The sequence below is a fragment of the Artemia sp. Qi Xiang Cuo genome, chromosome 10, assembly GCF_049724085.1.
Source record: "Artemia sp. Qi Xiang Cuo chromosome 10, ASM4972408v1, whole genome shotgun sequence".
Lineage (NCBI taxonomy): Eukaryota > Metazoa > Arthropoda > Branchiopoda > Anostraca > Artemiidae > Artemia > Artemia sp. Qi Xiang Cuo.
The window spans coordinates 31,662,083-31,684,119 of NC_142803.1; the positions used below are offsets into that span (position 1 = coordinate 31,662,083).

General features: G+C 36.0%; 1 protein-coding gene across 1 annotated transcript in view; it reads right to left on the minus strand.

Annotated features, from left to right (window-relative positions):
- LOC148947669 (metalloendopeptidase OMA1, mitochondrial-like) overlaps nt 1–6,638 on the minus strand; it is a 68,449-nt gene extending 61,811 nt beyond the window's left edge. The window contains exon 1 of the mRNA XM_089095976.1: nt 6,548–6,638. Coding sequence (XP_088952102.1) covers nt 6,548–6,638 — 91 coding nt within the window. The remainder of the gene's footprint in view (nt 1–6,547) is intronic.
- Between the last annotated feature and the right edge of the window lie 15,399 nt (nt 6,639–22,037).

Below are 22,037 nucleotides of genomic sequence, written 5' to 3' on the forward strand. Positions count from 1 at the left end.
AAGTGTTTTTTCTCTCTGTGCCCATGTAAATGTTGTATTTTTTTTTATAAATAAATTTAAAAAAAGTGTATTTTTTCATGTTTAATGTGCTTTTTTTTCAATGTATTGTTACTTTTTTTATGTATATAATAAAAGAAAAATATGATTCTTTATTCGTCTTCTTATTCTTCTTGAAGAACAGAGTAGTAGTAGGGAAATTATTTAGTCATTAGACAATTATGGTCTACAGTTAGTTGTCCAGGTGATCTTTTGAGGGGATTATTAATCAATTTAAAAAACAGGTCGTTTCCCTTTTAACCGTCAATTTCCGGAAAAACGGCACTCAACAAAAATAATTAAAAACTGTGATCAAATGTTTGTGGGAAAACCAAAAAAAATATACTACTGCTTTAGTATTTGGCAGAAATCATACCATAGAATAAAAGTAATTGCTGCCATGGGATTGGTGCAGATACAGTTCATACAGGGACTTGATGTTTTCAGCATTATTGAACCAAACTCTTGGCTGATCATTGACGATCTGACTGAATCTATTGAACAATGGTCCCAGCAAATGTTGCAATCGTTCACTGTTTGCTCTCATCATGAACAGATTTCTGTTACTCTGGTTCTACAAAATCTCTTTCGTCAGAGCAAATGTATGCGAATAATTACTTTGAACTGTACCAATTATATCATCTACAGAGTTGTTCGTGATTCTCGATCACAAATAGCTCACAATAAACAAATCTATCCAGGCGTCCCTAAATGTCTGCTCTCAGCATACAATTAGGCAACTAATAAACCCCACGGCTAAATCCTATTTGGTCTTAATCAAAATACATCCTGAGATCTTCGTGTAGTCTCATATTCTTTCGACAACGAAATTACAGTATATCACCCTATTAAAGCTAAAAAGACCTATTATTCGCTATCATGACACTGAAGAGAATACTTGAAAATATACATTTTATTTCAGTTCTAAGTACTTCGAAACCTTCACTTAGGAAATAAATACCCAAAAACGGTATTGAAAACAATTTCATTAATCTGATATCCGAAATTTGTTTAAATTTGACTGAGAGTAATGTTCAACTTCCAGAATTAGTTAAGCAACAGACAAAGCAACATCGTTCTAGTGTACTTATATGGGCCTCTAAAAACCAAGTAAATAATTTTAAAAGGAAATGACTTCTTCAGGCGGGCGTTAGTTTTTTCAAGCTTTTACTGCCAATAATTGCAGGACTTGTAAACAGTTTTCTCTAGATGGCAAAACCCTATAAATTGACTCCAGTACAACTCGCTCTCTCACCCGTCGAACACTTTGAGGACAATCTGAGTAAATTCCTTGAGAATGGAAATATCGAGGATGATAAAAACTGATTTTACTTCAAGATGCACTTCACCAAGTGGACAAACACAAGTCCTATTGGTCGAGGCCCACGACTGACCCGAAAAAATGATCATTTCCGTAAGAGTCTGCTGCTGCTGCTGGACCCAAATTAAATAGGGAGTACTTGTATACATTTTTATTGAAATTTATAAATATATGACCTAACAAATAGCGTGAACACATAACACAACTCCTATCCTATCTCTTGGAAAGTGGTCATATTCAAGTTGAAAGCAATGGGGAAAGGATTATAATTCAGGGCAAGAGCCATAATCTACTTGATTTAATCTATGACATGGTTACAAATCGTAAAGGACTATTATCATTTGACACTCATGTATACAACTTTCTAAATACAATAAACTTCCCCAAAAGTCTTATTGGCAATAGAAATATTCTAAAAGAATTAAATGAACATGCATCATCGTCATCATCATCAACAAAATTGACACCATTAAAATATGAAGAAGAAGATTTTAAATCAATTTTGGAAAATACTAGCACACCACTGATAGCTTGACAAAATAGGGGACGAATCAAGTTGGAATCACTAGCCCCACAGGCAGCCCGGATACAAATAGGGTAGTAGAAACTACATAAAATGCTAGTATTTAGAATGGCTGAAGTTTTTAAATACGCTAATAAAAATATAAGTCAGGTTGGGAAATAAAGTTCCCCTTGCCATATTTCCAAAGTCACGGTTTTTTACACTAAAAGTATCCGTGACCATCTATAAAATTAACGAAGTTGCACTCTGCATAGAAATCGTATACTTCGTAGCAATCAGTATCGAAAAACTAAAGGATGTTATCCATTCCATATAATGCAAACAGGTCTCCTGACTCTAGATGAGCTTCAAACACATAACAATACACCGTACAAGTACATTCTACTTACAATCAGTGTTTTTAGTCACTATGCATATACAATTCTAGTGCGATAAAAGTGAGGTGTTGAAGTTGCTCAGGTAATTGAGACTATTCTCCAACATGATTCATATAAAAAAAATTCAAAAGGATCACAGTAGTGAATTTCTTAAACTTCATTTTGCAAAAGACCTATAGAAATAGAGTACACTGCTTAATTATAATCAGAGTCCCATTAAAGCTGCATTGGTCGAACCATTGATAAGAACTATTTGATTTTTAATTTCAAGATATTGTAAATTGTAAAATAAACAGGCTTTTATTTATGATCTAGGTAACAACATGTTGATTTATAATCAACGACCTAATCGATCATTGTCAAACTCTAAGCCAACGGAAGTTCATCATTCGGATCATGATACAATTGACACCTTTCTTAAACAATATTCCAATGAATCGGTTGTCAAGAAGAAGAAAAATAAATTCAATGTTGGTGATACTGTTCGAATTAATAGAACAACTAATGTTTTTGAAAAGGGGAATTACTTGTGGTCCACTGAACTTTTTAAAGTGGCAAAATCCTAGGCACTTAGCCACTTATTTACCACTTGCGTGATACCAAAGATGAAGAGATTCTCCGCGGCTTTTATGACTATGAATAGCAAAATATTAAAAATGCTAGTGAAATCATCCAAATTGAAAAGATATTAAAGACACGTACTCGCAGGGGTACGAAACAGTTACTTGTTCGCTGGCTAGGATACAACTCTGATTTTGATTCTTGGATCGGTGTTGAAGATATTGACAATGCCCAATGATTTCTATGTAACTTTCATGTCCAACGTTTCCGATCCTTTCTACAGTGACTTGAATATGACAAATGATTTTGGGACAAAACTTTCCCCTGCCATCGAGTTTGACGGTGCATAAGAAGTGTCTCTTGTCGACTATATTCTCGAAAATTCCTATGAGATTCTGAGTAAGGATCATACGCATGATATAAAAGTTAAACCACTTGATTGAGCTATTAATTGGCTGGGGTATTTCGACTATGAATGGGTTGAAACTCTTAAATCTAGTGACTATCGAAATGTTGGATTGAAATATATTGAATATGATAATATGGGAGATTTGTGTCGAACAATCAATAGGAAATTCTCGTATCGTCGGAATGGTACATTCCATTTTAATTATTCATTGGAACATGATAGGATTTACATTAGCTCACCTGTTGACACTGAAACAATTATTCTCAATGATAATCTGAGAGATGTTCTTGGCTTTAAACAGAATATGATCAATGGGGAAAATGCTCGCCTAGTTTACTAGATGTTTCAAGTTATTTTTTATGATTATCAAAGTGTCTTTGTATCGGACTCTTGATTTTTTCTATATGCATTATTTGTGGAAAGATCGAGTGTCTTTAATTAAAATATCCCCATCCTACTTGTTCTTGAACGAAAAACAACTCATGAACTTGTTCATCACTATAATATAAAGCATCATGATTATATTCCTGTAAACACTTCGTATTTGGAAATTTGTCAGTTAACATTACGAAGTGAATTTGGTGAGCCTCTAGCACTAACTAAGGTCTAAGCAGTGATTAAATGTAATTTTCGATCCGCTGTCAACAATATTATAATCACCTTAAAATAAAAAATAAGGGAATTCCATTTATATGCCCCTATATTGATTGATATGTTGGTACTCTGTGTTTAAGTCAACTAGGCAATTGATTGGACTATTACACGGGTCGTATTACAATATCTGGCTATGGTCTTGGTAGCTGGTTTTCTAGGCTATTTCGTTCTGCACCCATTGCCAGAAAATATCTTGTACCTGCTGCATCAAATTTTGCTGCCTCCACACTACAGGACTGGGGGTCAGACAAGAATTTCAAGGAGAGTGTTAATGACAATATTAGATCTTCAGCAAGAGCCGTTGGTGAAAAATTAAAATCTTGACAAACTGGGGAGGGATTGAAAAGAATGCGTTTGCTCCATTCACTCATCAGTCTCCACCCAGGCAGTAAGCAAAGGACATCAACAAGGACTTTGAGAAATAAAACAACGAAGGTTAATAAGAAGAAAAAGAAAAAGATTGTTAGATAAAAGAACGATTTCTTCCCTTAAGATGACTTATCTCCCCCACACGAAATCTGATCCATCAATTAGGTCCTCATTGAATGTATTCAATGCGGAAAATGTTGATGTCAGTTTCAAATATAACTACTATGAACAAGTTCACACCCAAAACCCCCTCTTGGAAAACATACACTTTTAAATATTTTCCGATGAAAACTATTTCGTTGATTTGCAGTCAACATTTATTGAATTAAATGTTGTGCCGAAGAAAAAGTTAGATAATACACCTCCAACTGCCGGCGACGGTCTCTCCTATAAAAACTGTATTCTACAAAAACTATTCAAACAAATTAATGTATTTATCAATGAATTATTGGTGAGAAATAGCAATAAGTTATCAAACTATGCAAGCTACATACAATTTATAATGGTGACAGAATAGGCATACAAAAAGATTAGATGACTATCATTGGGCTAAGAGTATCGAGTAGGTGTTAGTACTGACTGTGAGCTGACAACTGCAGCGATCCAGGAGTACCAACTGGTAGGAAAGTTGAATCATGAGATAATCAATATATCCCAGTGGCTACCCACCAATGTCAAGATTGACATAAGGTTACAGATGGCCCCGTCGAATTTCATTTTGATAAAACTAATTCCAGCAGCACCCAATGCAAATGTTATTATCACATCGACAGGTCTCCACGTCAGAAAACCACAAGTTATAAACTCCGTTGCATTGACAGTTGAAAATCTAACAACTAATGGTAGAAACATTAAACTTCTTGTTCTCCATACACTCATTAATCAATCTTGCATTGCCATTGGTTCTCGTAGCTATAGTGATTCATCATTAATCAATAAAGAAATCCAATCAAAATTTGATTTGGCGTTTTAGAAGAATGGCAGTGCCGTTGGATTCTGGAATGAATCACCCAACGATTTTATTTTTTTCTTTGTATCTAGCCTTGTGTGCAAAGAAAATGGTAGTTCCCTGTACACTCTATCATTTGACATAAAATCCTATAAAAATCTGCAAAGGTTGACTATTCAATCCATAGTTAATGATTCTCAATTATTTGAAAATTAATTAATCAAATTAATGTTTTATAAAAAACATGGAGTCAATATCTTGGACCTGTCTGGCGTGCAGGATTTGAGTAAAGTACGATCTGGGAATAAACGTTTGGAGTGTAAATTTCTCGATTCTATGACGGAGAGGATCATGCTCATATTACTGACTCAATTTAAAAACTATTGGTAAATAAGACCCGACGGGAGTTTTCTACTAGAACTTGCACCATGAACACACACCAAATAATCAATGCATTTGATATCGATTAAGACATGTCGCAGTCCATGTCCTACTGCATACCTTTGAATTTCATTGAAAAAATTCAAAGTTTTAACAATACCCTAATAATTGTTAATAGCAGTTCATCGACTTTGACGACCGGTCATTGGCTTTGCATCTTTCAAACAGCGAAAAATATTGAATTTTTTGATCCTCTTGGTTTATCGTATAAATTCTACATGTAAGACATAAGCAACTTTATTGAAAGCAGGGGGAAAACCATTATTCAAAATCATCGAAGGGTACAGGTTTTAACGACTAAGACATGTGGTTTTCCTGCGCTACTGTTTTTCATGTTCAGATGTCGTGGCTACACCTACAAGCATTTTCTCGACATCTGCGTTGACTTACCTCGATTTAACGACTTTCTTGTGGATAATATAATTACATGTTTTTTTAATTTTGATTTTTTTGTACTAATAATAAATTTTCCTAATGATGTACTTGAATTTTATTACGAATAAGACCAATTTACATACATGATAAAGCAACTTTTCTATTTTTTTGAATTCATACGCTACTATGTCTTTGTTGACTAAAACGTGTGCAGGTAGATTATCTGAATTCACAGCGTGCTGATCCTGATGTACTGCAATGTCAGGGTCACATTTTCTACAGTAGAGTGTGACTTCACTCTTGTCATATCTCTTTGTATAGTCAATGATACTATTCTCATTCATCCTATAGAATTCACATGTTTCAATTTGCTTATTTGAAGCAATTTCACAAACAGTCTCCTCAAGTGTCGAATCACATTCTGTCACAGCCAAATAAAAATCAGTGGGCTTATAATCATAACACTCAGTGTCTTCACAACTATTACGTATAAACCATATTATTTTGTTTTTCCAACAATTGAATAGCTTACCTGACTCATCATCCCAGAAAAATATAAAACAAAGACGATACCAATCTCCTTGCAATAGACTAAAATCACGCTCAGAATTCTTTCCAATCATACCGGGATATGTATTTTCCCGCTGATTATATTTATCATAATGACAATTGGAGCATAGGTGTCATTTAGGATGAGAGTCACACAACTCTTCAAGAAAGGAAATACAACCTCTAATTTTTACAGCATTTCCTCTATGCAATTTACACGGGTTGCATAATCTACGTTTTTCATCATTCAGAATCTCCTTAATCATTGTGCAATTCTCACATGATGACCAGCTGCCCTGTGTGTACATACATAACGGACATGTATGGAACATTTTGTCATGTGTTGACACTCTAACTGCCACAATGAAACTGAGCTAGCAACAACAAAAAATTGTCTGAGATAGAGAGAGAGAGAGAGAGAGAGAGTAAATCATCCTTGAACATCATATTTCTCATGAAAAAAAAAGTCTTAAATTTCTAAAATTATTTTTAAAATCATTTAAACAATATAGTTTTGCTTTGTCGTAAGCAATATATCAATAAATTGTGTGCACACGGTCGGATTATCATGTCTAATCTTCATACAATAGTCTAATGATGGAGAATCAGTTTTCGACAAGCATTCCCCGAGAAAATATCTTCCTTTGACAATTCTAGAAAATTATCATCTAAAACCAAACGTTTTTCCATAAGAAGTAGAGTCATCATGAGTTGATCTTTTTCGATTCTATCCATTTTTTATAGTCCTAACTCTGTCAAAACCAACTTTAGACTAATCGTAATTTCTTTTTCTACTCTAAAAAATATATGATAGTCTACTATAGAAAGAAAAAAATACAATTTATTTAGAAACAAATCTATTGGATGTAATTACGATTATAATAATCGTAAATGTATATTTTTATCGCCTATACATCTTATAGTGTCATATAACACCGATCAGTATGTGCCTATCTACATAAAATATATGTTTTCCGCAAAGTATAGTTGCTCCTTGTGTTAAAATTTTCTTAAAATTATTATATATGTAGCATAAATATTGTCCCATTCAAGGCATAGTCTGCAACCAGCGGTTATTTCCAGAGCCACATTGGGTACTCGTATATCGATGCTGCTGTTGTCAGCTCCATCATTAATCTCCAATAATGTAAAGGCACCACTCATTTTTTTCCTCTACTAATATCCTCGCAAATAAACAATTCTCTTTGAATTCAATTCTCTTACTAATATGAATTGTAAAGAAAACTATTCCTTTTATTCAAATCCCAATCACCAATCAAGTTATACCCACTCTCTTTGAAAAGGTGTATACAAGTCCCAGAATAATGTTGAAATTGCTATACCTCCGAGCAAATCCAGAAGGCCATGTGAGGGAGCTCTGAATCTCTTTGAAAAGGTGTATACAAGGCTCAGAAGTATAATGTTGATTACTGCTTATGTGCCATCAAAGGAAAATCGTATAGTCCACTAAATATCATTTTAGGGTTCTTACAAAACTTAAAGTGAAAAATGGAATGATATTAATAATGACATACAAATAGCTTTTGTTTTTAATATTCATGTAAATTACCATTTTCGAGCAAAAAATAATACTCTGAGCAAAAAAACTGAAAAAAGTACTATCTTGTTTTAAGCAGAGCCAATTCTGGGGCTGGTGGTGCCCGATAAAATATAATATAAATTACAGCGTCCACCTATATAAGCAAATATAAGCAAAAAACGAATCGAAGAATTTTTTTTATCAAAGTGAGCCATACCCCAGCCACCTCCCCCCTACTGTGGCACTCGGGGCTTGCGACCCAGTGCTCCCCTAGAAACGGCTCTGCTTCTCAGGAAGTATTCAAGACGTAATATTTCGACCAAAAGCATTGAAAGTATTACTTTGGTGTTACCTTAGCACAGATCACTGACCGACATACGTTCTTTACGGAACTCTCTTTTTAAAATTAGTTTTGTTAATTACAAAAGGCACTAGATGCGGCAATTTCCTTTCAAATAAGCCAATAAATAGCTCTCTATGACGCTCCAGTGCCCCGCTAGCTGCAAAGAACAAAAAAAATGGAAAAAAGATGCCTTAGATGCAGAATATGGTGGTTGCAGCTACTTATCTTGTTTTTCAAGCCAATGAATATTCCTCGTTATTGAAGCCAAGGGACAGTAAGTTTCCTGTATAGGGGTTTCAGACAAAGCGATTCTAATAGGGTACCTTGTGTTTCGATCTGACTCTATTTTTAGGAGTAATGGGTTATTTTTATTTTTTTTTTACTATGGCACGTGATCGCCTCTTACTAGGAGGTTGCTAGCTACTGCTGCAATCCGAATTGGACAAAAATTTCTTTTCTTCCAATGAATTATCATTTGAACACTTTTTAATTTTAATTTTTTGGATCTTGTCTCATTTGATGGTCCAAATTATTGATTTTCACCCATTGTCAATTTAATGCTAATGCCCTTTGCTTTAACTGCCCTTATTGGTCTAGTATTGAAAAATTTCGAATATTTTTTATAATTCCGACACTACGTTCGTAAAATCAAACCATGGCCCCCAGTAACCAAAAATTAAAATGGTGTTAAAAATCGCTGGTGAGAAACAAATGTAGGTGATTCGAGAATGGCAACTACTGTATTAATTGATCTTAATAGTAATATTCTTTTTTTCAAGCCAATGATTTTTTTCTCGTTATTAAAGCCAAGGAACAGTTAGTTTCCTATATAGGAGTATTGGGCAAGGCGGCTTTTTATTCATCTGATTCTAGTTTTAGGAGTTATGTGCTATTTCGTTTTTTACTATGGGACGTGATCGTCTATTACTAGTTTGCTAGCTACTGCTGCAAACCCAATGAAATAATCCAAATTTATAATGAACAATTTGGATCCTTTATGTAATGCTAGCTGCCGCTACAACCCGGATTACAAACAGGAAAAAACCTATGGTGTTTTATTCTTTTGAATAGTAACAGATGAACCTCGGGCAGCCAACTAAGTAACAGACGAAGAATCAGGCAGCTAACTAAGTCCAATATATGCAATGGTCTGTTCTTCTAATGATCGTCTTTTAATATAAATGCAGCCATGACATCAATGAATCTTATATAGGTGCCATTTATAGCTAATCGATCCTTTATGTAATCTTCAGTTACTATGGGCTACAGATCGGTCTTTACTGTAACCACAATGACCATCATGTTCGATTCTCAAGAATGCCAGACCATTGGAGGTGCCAGAGTTGCCTGGACCACGTCCACCAATAACAACTGTATGTAGATCAACAGCTTGGGCTGCATATGCAGGAAAAATTTATTTTCCATTGTCATTAGGATAACTGTTTTCCCATGGATCTCATTGGGTTACGCAACGTTGACTCTTATAAAATTAGATGATGATGTAAAACCTGAAAAAGGAAAGGCCAAGAATTTAAATTTGTTCTGGTTTAAATTCGCTCCTTGTTAATATTCCTATCCTTGTCGAAATATCTGCTTATTTTTGCTTCTTTTCGTTTCACTGGCTGACATTACCTTCCCTTTTCTTGGCTGTTAAATTTCATTATCCCTTTACTATTTTTTTTCTTCTTTGTCACACTTCATATATAGCCAATGTGGTATTAGAATGTATTTATGGTAGTTTCTAGTTTCCAAGGGGAACTGTAACTCTTCTACAAATGGGTTTGCAGCTATGATGATAACAATGTTGTATTTTTCATTTCGATCCAACACAAATTTTTGTAGAGGTATCAGGCTGATTTTTAAATTCAAATAAACTTATTTTTGTAATGAACTTTTACCAATAAGATTTGCCAAAATAACGGTTACTATTCCCGAATCAAAATCAAACGGCGATTCCTCATTTGACAATTTTTTTTTTTTTTTTCAAAAGGCGTTTATAAATTTTCGGTTAGTATGGGCAAGAGTTTGTTCTTTACAAGGTTGCTTCTGATACTACAACCATAATTAGTTTGGAGTAGTCAGTTCCCAATAGTTTGGAGTAAAGTTCCCAATATTCGAAAGAATACAAAAATTAGTAAAATACGCCGAGGACATATGGTATTGTTGGGGCAATTTTAAATTTTCTAGGGGTTGGGGTGCGGCATGAAGCTCTGCTCTTGTACACGGGCTGTCTTGCCAAATCTTTTGCGTAATTTTAGAAAAAATACAAATTATTGCTCAGGCACCATATAAATTTTTTCAGTTACATAATAACCTTAGCAATTCTGAATTGAAAACTAAAATAAAAAATAATTACAGATTTTTCAATTTAAAGTCTAAACAAAACTTCTACTAATGACTACTACATGAGATCCTCTTGACTAACACAAATTATGATGAATTATATCGATCCTTTATGCAATCTAGGAAACGAATGTTTTAATTTCTTTATGGCCTTTACTGTTCGTTCTTTACTTTAAAATATATCGATCCTTTATGTAATTTCTTAAGGAAAATTCATCATCTATATAATGATTCCTTTTAATAATTCAGTTACTAATAACTAAAGTTCGTTCTTTAATGTAATAAATAAAAAAAAAAGTTTTTTTTTAGCTGAAAGTAATGAGCGACATTAAAACTTAAAACGAACAGAGATTGTTCCGTATATGAAAGGGGCTGTCCCCTCCTCAGCGCTTCGCTCTTTACGCTAAAGTTTTTTATTGTTTAAAAAAATAGAGTTGTGAGAAAGTCAAACTTTAGCGCAATGAACGAGGCGCTGAGAAGGGGACAGCCCCTTTAATATACGTAATAATTTCTGTTCGTTTTAAGTTTTAATGTCGCTCCTTACTTTCAGTTAAAAAAGCTTGTTTTTTTATTTAATTTTTGAATGTTTTTGAATTAGTACAGGTTTTGATTTTGGCTCACGGTACATGAATAATTAAAACAAAATTTGCATATTAATTTTACTTTTATTTGGTTACATGGCTTTCTCGAAACTTGTTGAATTTTATTTACGAACGTTTTTATTAGTTATAAATATACGTAACTTACGAATTAACTTACGTAACGAACTTCTATATTCATATATTTTTAATACGTATATTAGGGGGTTTTCCCCCTAGTCAATACCTTGCTCTTTAAGCTAAAGTTCGAATTTTGTTCTAATTCTTTAAAAATGACCCCTTAATCACAAAGGCCGTTAATTAGAATAAATAGCTCTTATGAAAGGACTAAAAAATTTTTGGCTTAAAGAGCAAGGTATTGACCAGGGGGTGAACCCAATCATATAGCTAATATTTTCTATTCGTTTTAAGTTTTGATGTTGCTCCTTAATACCAGTTGAAAAACTTGTTTTTTTATATTTAATTTCTGATTTTTTTTTAAATAATGGTGGGGAGTCCGGCGCCCCCTTCATAGCAATGTTCCTTCCCCCATGAAAACTTCCTTCATGGAGAGATCCTCCCACATAACCCCAGACCCACCCCCATCCCCCACTACCAGAAAAAATTCCCCCTGAAAACGTCTGAATACTTCCCAGTAACCAATGCTTTAAGTTAACATTAGTAGAATGGGGGGTGCTACTCGTGACAGGACTCCTTATAAGGGCATAGAATACTGACGGGGCACCAAATATGGGCATAGAGTCATTAGGGAGAACACGTGGTTAATGGGGTCAATGACCTAAATTTCAAAGTCAACAACAACAACATCGACCTTGACATTCGCTGAGAGCGTGCACTTACAACAACAACAACATCAACCTTGGAACACCTGGGCTGTCGACCTCAATTCACCTATCGTGAATCAATAATTCCCCTTAGAAACAACAAATTAATTCCCCTTTCTTGACGGATCAATCAACCAATGACATCATCTGTCAGACTTTAAAAATTTTCGCATAGAAACGATTCTCCAGGAATAGATCCAAGTCATTAATGTCATGGCCTCGGAAACAACGCTTTTGGTTGAACTCCAAAGGATATTAATAGCCAAAGGCCATGGAAACAATTCTCCAAGAAACATCTTAGCGATGAATTGTTTTAGCGCGGGAATCAGGTTTCTTATTAATTTGAAATGCATTAGCGCAGAGATGTCAAAAACAAAAGGAACACGCTGAATTACGTTTAGGGATTATTTGGGCGAAACTGTTTTAGACAGGTTATGGAACTATTTCGGCGAAACAGTTAGAGACATTTTAAAAGAGGATTTTTGAAGAGATTTTAGAAGAGAATTTAATGATGAAGCTCTGTGGTCGTTATAATACACAAGTTTCATTTGAACAGTGTTGTGAGGTCCTCTAACCCAACCCAAAGGGTTCCAATCCTCCTACCCCAACCCCGAAGGAAGCCCCCGGTCCTCAAAGGCCCCCCAAGCTGCCAAAGGCCCTCCCTGGGCTCCCCAAAGGCCCATCGAGCTCCCAAAGGACCAACGGGGTCCCAAAGGCCCTCCACCGGTCCCCAACTGCCCCCCCAGACCCCCAAACGCCCACCCTGAGCCCCAACGGTCCTCCCTGTGCCCCCAACGGTCCTCCCCCCACCCCCACCGGTCCCCCGGACCAGAGAAGCGCCGCGGGGATGCACCGTGGGCCTGGAAAGCACCGCGGGCTGCGCCGCAGGGATGTGCTGTGGGTCAGGACAGCGCCGCGGGGGATGTGCCGCAGGAAAGCACCGCAGGAAAGCGCCGCAGGATGCGCCGCAAAAAAAAAGTAAACTAAAAAGTAAAAATTTCGAAATGTTATCCCCCAAACGCCCCCCTCCAGATTCCCACCGGTCCTTTTTGGGCCCCAAAGGTCCTCCCTTGGCCCCCCCCGGCCCTCCCCCGGCCCCCCAACCGTCCACTCGCCCCGCGCCGTACCACGCAGAGGTACCGGGGGCCAGGCACGCGCCGCAGGATGTGCTGCAGGGCTGCACCGCGGGTCAGGAAAGCGCCGCAAGGGATGCGCCGCAGGGAGGCACCGCAGGAAAGCGCCGCAGGATGCGCCGCAGGGATGCGCCGCAAAAAAAGTAAACTAAAAGTAAAAATTTCGAAATGTTATCCCCCAAACGCCCTCCTCAGACCCCCAAAGGCGCTCCCCCGGTCCCCAAAGGTCCCCCCGAGCTCCCAAAGGACCACCGGCCCTCAAGGGACCCACATACCCTCAAAAGCTCTCCCCGAGCACCCGTCTTTCGTTGATATGTGTTGTCAGAAAATTATGATTTGGGATGTGTAGTTTGCTATTTCAGGCTTTTCTGAGCTAAGGTTTCCTAGTATTTCCTAGGTGAATGTTTTCTGAAACCAATAGTTTGGGATGAGTACTTTGCTTTTTCAGGCTCTTATGAGATAGATTTTTTAGCCTTTCGTTGGTGTGTGTTGACTGAAACTTATGATTTGAGATGTGTAGTTTGCTATTTTTGACTTTTCTGAGCTGGATTTCTTAGTCTTTCATAGGTGTTTGGTGTCTGAAACCTATGATTTGGGATATGTAGTTTGCTATTTTCGACTTTTCTGAGCTGGATTTCTTAGCCTTTCATAGGTATGCGTTGTCAGAAAATTATGATTTGGGATGTATAGTTTGATATTTCAGGCTTTTCTGAGCTAAGGTTTTCTAGTATTTCTTATGTGAATGTTGTCTGAAACCAATAGTTTGGGATGAATAGTTTTCTATTTTTGACTTTTCTTAGCTAGGTTTCTTAGTCTTTAGTTTGTGTGTGTTGACTGAAACCGATGTTTTGGGATATGTAGTTTGCTATTTTTGACTTTTCTGAGCTGGATTTCTTAGTCTTTCTTAGGTGTGTGTTGTCTGAAACCTATGATTTGGGATGGGTGGATTGCTACTTTTGACTTTTCTGAGCTGGATTTCTTAGCCTTTCATAGGAGTTGTTGTCTGAAACCTATAGTTTGGGATGACTAGTTTGCTATTTTTGTCTTTTCTGAGCTAGGTTTCTTAGCCGTTCATAGGTGAGTGTTGTCTGAAACTTATGATTTGGGATATGTAATTTGCTATTTCCGACTTTCCATAACCGGATTTCTTAGTCTTTCGTCGGTGTGTGGTGTCTGAAACCTATGATTTGGGATGTGTGGGTTGCTATTTTTTGACTTTTCTGAGCTGGATTTCTTTGCCTTTCGTTGGTGTGTGTTGACTGAAACCTATGATTTGGGATGGTTAATTTGCTATTTTTGACTTTTCTCAGCTAGATTTCTTAGCCTTTCATATGTGTGTCCTTTCAGAAAATTATGATTTGGGAGGTGTAGTGTGCTTTTTGGACTTTTCAGAGCTAGGATTCTTAGTCACTCATAGGCGTTTGTTGTCTGAAACTTCGAGTTTGGGATGAGTAGTTGGTTATTTCAGACTTTTCCGAGCTAATGTTTCTTAGTATTTCGTAGGTGAATACTGTCTGAAACTTATGATTTGGAATATGTAAATTACTATTTCGGGCTTTTCTGAGTTGGATTTCTTAGTCTTTCATAGGTGTGTAGTGTCTGAAACCTATGATTTGGGATGTGTAGTTTGCTATTTTCGACTTTTCTGAGCTAGGTTTCTTAGCCTTTCATAGGTCTGTGTTGTCAGAACATTATGATTTGGGATGTGTAGTTTGCGATTTCAGGCTTTTCTGAGCTAAGGTTTTCTAGTATTTCGTAGGTGAATGTTGTCTAAAACCAATACTTCGGGATGAGTAGTTTGCTACTTTTGATTTTTCTGAGCTAGGTTTCTTAGTATTTCGTTGGTGCGTGTTGACTGAAACCGATGATTTGGGATATGTAGAATGCTATTTTTGGCCTTTTTAAGCTTGATTTCTTAGTATTTCATTGTTGAGTGTTGTATGAAACCTATTATTTGTGAGGGAAGGATTGCTATTTTAGTCTTTTCAGTGCATTTATTGTTATACATACAGATGTTTTTGTTGTCTGAAACCTATAGTTTGGGATGAATGGGTTGCTATTTATTTCATTAATTAGATAGTTTTATTATACTTTATTAGGTGAGTGTTTTCTGAAAAATCTGATTTGGGATATGTAATTAGCTATTTCTGACTTTTATTAACAGGATTTCTTAGTCTTTCGTAGGTGTGTGATGTCTGAAACCTTTGATTTGGGGGTGTGTGGGTTGCTATTTTTTGATTTTTCTGAGCAGGATTTCATAGCCATTCGTAGGTGTGTGTTGACTGAAACCTATGATTTGGGATGGTTAATTTGCTATTTTTGACTTTTCTGAGCTAGATTTCTTAGCCTTTCATAGGTGTGTCCTTTCAGAAAATTATGATTTGGGAGGTATAGTTTGCTTTTTGGACTTTTCAGAGCTAGGATTCTTAGTCACTCATAGGTGTTTGTTGTCTGAAACCTATGATTTGTGATATGTAAATTACTATTTCGGGCTTTTCTAAGCTAGATTTCTTAGTCTTTCGTTGGTGTGTGTTGTCTGAAACCTATGATTTGGGATGGTTTGATTGCTACTTATGACTTTTCTGAGCTTGATTTCTTAGCCTTTCATAGGTGTTTTTTGTCTGAAACCTATAGTTTGGGATGACTAGTTTGCTATTTTTGACTTTTCTGAGCTAGTTTTCTTAGCCTTTTATAGGTGTGTCCTTTCAGAAAATTATTATTTGTGATATGTAAATTACTATTTCGGGCTTTTCTGAGTTGGATTTCTTAGTCTTTCATAGGTATGTGTTGTCTGAAACCTATGATTTGGGATGTGTTGGTTGCTATTTTTTGACTTTTCCGAGCTGGATTTCTTAGCAGTTAATAGGTGAGTGCTGTCTGAAACTTATGATTTGGGATGGTTAATTTGCTATTTCCGTCTTTTATTAGCTAGGTTTCATAGCCTTTCATAGGTGTATGTTGTCAGAAAATTATGATTTGGGATGTGTAGTTTGCTATTTGAACTTTTCAGAGCTATGATTCTTAGTCCATCATAGGCGTTTGTTGTCTGAAACCAATAGTTTGGGATGACTAGTTTGCTATTTCAGACTTTTCTGAGCTAGATTTCTTAGCCGCTCATAGGAGTGTGTTGTCTGAAACTTGGGATTTGGGATATGTAAATTACGTTTTCGGGCTTTTCTGAGTTGGACACTTCTAAATTTTTCCACACACAAAAACTTACACACACAGACGAAAACTTACGCACACAAAAGCTTAGACACACAAAAACTTACACACACACACACACAAAAACTTACAACCACACGCAAAAACTTACACACACACTCAAAAAATTACATGCACACAAAAACGTACATGTACACAAAAACTAACACACACACTAAAACTTACACACACTCACAAAAAATTACACACACAAACAAAAACTTACACACACTCACTAAAACTTATTCACACACACACACACACACACACACACACAAAAAACTTACACATTCACACTAAAAATTACACACACATAAAAACTTACATGCAACAAAAACTAACACAGACTCAAAAAATCTAACACTCACACACAAAAACTTACACACACACACAAAAACTTACACACACACACGAAAACTAAAACACACACACACACAAAAACTTACACACACACACATGAAAACATACACACACACACACTAAAAAATACACACACACGCAAAAACTAACACGCACAAAAACTTACACACACACACACACAAAAACTTACACATGCACACGAAAACTTACATGCACACAAAAACTTACATTCACACAAAAACTTACACACACACACACACACACACACAAACACACACAAAAATCACACACACACACACACACACACGAAAACATACACACACACGACAAAACTTACACAAACACAAAAACTTACACACAAACAAACACACACACAAACAAAAACTTAAATATGCACACTAAAAAATACTAGCACAAAAAAACTAAAACAAACACAAAAACTAAAACACAAACACAAACACAAACACACAACAAACAAACACAACAAAAAAAACACTAACACAAAAAAAAAACCGAAAACAAATACACACACACAAAAACTTACACACACACACACACACACACACAAAAAATAAAACATGAACACCAAAACAAAAACAAACAAACACACAAAAACTTACACACACACACACACACACACAAAAAAAACAAACACAAACACAACAAAAAAAACACACACTCGCACAAACTTACACACAAACAAACAAACACACACAAAAACACGAACACAAAAATACACACACACACACACAAAAAATTACACACACAAACAAACAAACACACAAACATACAAACACACACAAAAACTGACACACACACACAAAAGGTTAAACACACAAAAACTAACACACACACACACAAAAACTTACACACACAAGCAAAAACTTACATGCACACAAAAACTTACATGCACACAAAAGCCTACACACACACAAAAGAAATGACACCCACACAAACAAACTTACACACACATAAAAAATTACACACACACAAAAAATTACACACACACACACACACACACACACACACTTGAACCATCTAACTAAAGAATAAAAGAACTCAAACAAATAAACTCAAAACATATATCTAAAACAATCTATCTCTATAGTCATAAAATAATATAAAAAAATCTTAGACACAATCAAAAATACACACACACACACAAAAACATACACCCACACGCAAACAAATACGCCCACACACAAGAAAAAATACGCACACACACTAAAAATAACACACACACACTCAAAAACTTACACACACACACAAAAACTCACACACTTACCATATCACAGTTACATTGTCTTAATTTTTCAAATTTTATTTTGAATTTCTGTCGTGCAATGCAAGATTTGGAATATTTCAGTAGTGAATTTCTGTGCTTTACCTTCTCACAGTTACATTCTCTTGATTTTTCGAATTTCATTTTTAATTTCTGTCATGAAATGCAAGAGTTGGAAAATTGGGGTCTTAGTCCACCAACCCGAATGGTGGAAATCCACTAGCTCAGTATTGGGATCCCAGTCCACCAGCCTGAAAGGTGGAAATTCACTAGCTCAGAATTGGGGTCTTAGTCCACCAGCCTGAATGGTTGAAATCCACTAGCTAACTATTGGGGTCTCAGTCCACCTTTCTGAATGGTTGAAATTCACTGTTTAATTTAGGTTAGGTTATATTATCATGAGCGCACAGGATAAGTTAACCTAACCTTTTCCGGCGAGTAGGGTTAGGTTAGGGTAGATTAAGGTTGGGTAGGTTAAGTTAGGTTAGGTTAGCCCATGTACCCTTCACTTAGGTTAGCTTAGGTTAGCTGAGAGACAGGCAAAAAGTTAGGTGTATGATTAGGTTAGATTAGGGTAAGATAGGTCAAGTTAGGTAAGGCTAGGTTAGCCTACGTACGCGCGCGTACGTAGGCTAACCTAGCCTAACCTAACTTAACCTAACCTAACTGAAAAGTTCAAATAGCAAACTACACATCCCAAATCGTAATTTTCTGACAACATACACCTATGAAAGTCTAAGAAACCTAGCTAATACAAGCAGGAAATATCAAATTAACAATCTCAAATCATAAGTTTCAGACAACACTCACCTATGAACGGCTAAGAAATCTATTTCATAAAAGTCAAAAAATTGCCACCCACCCCACCCAAATAACAGGTTTAAGACAAAACAGACCTATGTAGGACTATGAAATACAACTAAGACACGCTAAAACTAGTAATGTACATATCTGGAATCATTATTTTCTGAACGGACATAACTATGAACGGTTATGAACTCGCGATCAGAAATGTCAAATGTATCAAAATAGTCACCCCATACTATATTTTTCGGTCAAAGAACACCTATAAAAGACTATGAAATCCACCTCAGAAAAGTAAAAGGTAGAAAGCCATTCATCACAAATCATAGATTTCAAACACCACACACCCATGAAATACTAAGAAATCTAGCTTAGAAAAGCCCGAAATAGTAATTTACATATCCCAAATCATAGGTTTCAGACAACACACACCTATGAGTGACTAAGAATCCGAGCTCTCAAAAGTCCAAAATGCAAACTATACCTCCCAAATCATAATTTTCTGAAAGCACACACCTATAAAAGGCTAAGAAATCTAGCTCAGAAAAGTCAAAAATAGCAAATTAACCATCCCAAATCATAGGTTTCAGTCAACAGACACCTACGAAAGGCTAAGAAATCCTGCTCAGAAAAGTCAAAAAATAGCAACCCACACACCCCCAAATCATAGGTTTCAGACATCACACACCTACGAAAGACTAAGAAATCCGGTTATGAAAAGTCAGAAATAGCAAAATACATATCCCAAATCATAGGTTTCAGACAACACTCACCTATGAACGGCTAAGAAACCAAGCTCAGAAAAGTCAAAAATAGCAAACTAGTCATCCAAACTATAGGTTTCAGACAACAAACACCTATGAAAGGCTAAGAAATCCAGCTCAGAAAAGTCAAAAGTAGCAATCCACCCATCCCAAATCATAGGTTTCAGTCAACACACACCTATGAAAGGCTAATAAATCCAGCTCAGAAAAGTCAAAAATAGCAAACTACATATCCCAAATCATAGTATTCAGACAAAACACACAAAAGAAAGAATAATAAACCTATCTCAGAAAAGTCAAAAATAGCAAACTACTCATCCCAAACTATTGGTTTCAGACAACATTAACATACGAAATACTAGAAACCCTTAGCTCAGAAAATCCTGAAATAGCAAACTATACATCCCAAATCATAAAGTTCTGACAACACATACCTATGAAAGGCTAAGAAACCTAACTAAGAAAGGTCGAAAATAGCCAACTATTCATCCCAAACTCGAAGTTTCAGACACTACACACCTATGAAAAGACTAAGAAATCCAACTCAGAAAAGCCCGAAATAGTAATTTACATATTCCCAAATCATAAGTTTCAGACAGCATTCACCTAAGAAATACTAAGAAACCTTAGCTCAGAAAAGTCTGAAATAGCAAACTACTCATTCCAAACCCGAAGTTTCAGACAACAAACACCTATGAGTGACTAAGAATCCTAGCTCTGAAAAGTCCAAAAAGCAAACTACACCTCCCAAATCATAATTTTCTGAAAGGACACACATATGATAGGCTAAGAAATCTAGCTCAGAAAAGTCAAAAATAGCAAATTAACCATCCCAAATCATAGGTTTCAGTCAACACACACCTACAAATAGCTAAGAAATCCAGCTCAGAAAAGTCAAAAAAAATAGCAACCCACACATCCCAAATCATAGGTTTCAGACACCACACACCTACGAAATACTAAGAAATCCGGTTATGAAAAGTCGGAAATATCAAATTACATATCCCAAATCATATGTTTCAGACAACACTCAGCTATGAATGGCTAAGAAACCTAGCTCAGAAAAGTCAAAAATAGCAAACTAGTCATCCCAAACTATAGGTTTCAGACAACAACACCTATGAAAGGCTAAGAAATCCAGCTCAGAAAAGTCAAAAGTAGCAATCCACCCATCCCAAATCATAGGTTTCAGATAACACACACCTATGAAAGACTAAGAAATCCAGCTCAGAAAAGTCAAAAATAGCAAACTACATATCCCAAATCATCGGTTTCAGTCAACACACACCAACGAAAGACTAAGAAACCTAGCTAAGAAAAGTCAAAAGTAGCAATCCATCCATCACAAATCATAGGTTTCAGACACCACACACCAACAAAAGACTAAGAAATCTAGCTTAGAAATGCCCGAAATAGTAATTTACATATCCCAAATCATAAGTTTCAGACATCAAACACCTATGAGGGACTAAGAAACCTAGCTCTGAAAAGTCCAAAAAGCAAACTATACCTCCCAAATCATAATTTTCTGAAAGGACACACCTATGAAGGGCTAAGAAATCTAGCTCAGAAAAGTCAAAAATATCAAATTAACCTTTCCAAATCATATGTTTCAGCCAAGACACACCTATTAATGGCTATGAAATCCTGCTCAGAAAGGTCAAAAAATAGCAACCCACACACCTCCAACTCATAGGTTTCAGACATCACAAACCGACGAAAGACTAAGAAATCCGGTTTTGAAAAGTCAGCAATAGCAAATTTACATATCCTAAATCATAGGTTTCAGACAGCACTCACCTATGAACGGCTAAGAAACCTAGCTCAGAAAAGTCAAAAATATCAAACTAGTCATCCCAAACTATAGGTTTCAGACAACAAACACCTATGAAAGGCTAAGAAATCCAGCTCAGAAAAGTCAAAAGTAGCAATCCACCCATCCCAAATCATAGGTTTCAGACAACACACACCTATGAAAGGCTAAGAAATCTAGCTCAGAAAAGTCAAAAATAGCAAATTAAATATCCCAAATCATAGGTTTCAGTAAACACACACAAAAGAAAGACAAAGAAACCTATCTCAGAAAAGTCAAAAATAGCAAACTACTCATCCCAAACTATTGGTTTCAGACAACATTCACCTACGAAATACTATAAAATCTTAGCTCAGAAAAGCCTGAAATAGCAAACTACACATCCCAAATCATAATGTTCTGACAGAACATAACTGTGAAAGGCTAAGAAACCTAACTCAGAAAAGTCAAAAATAGCAAACTAC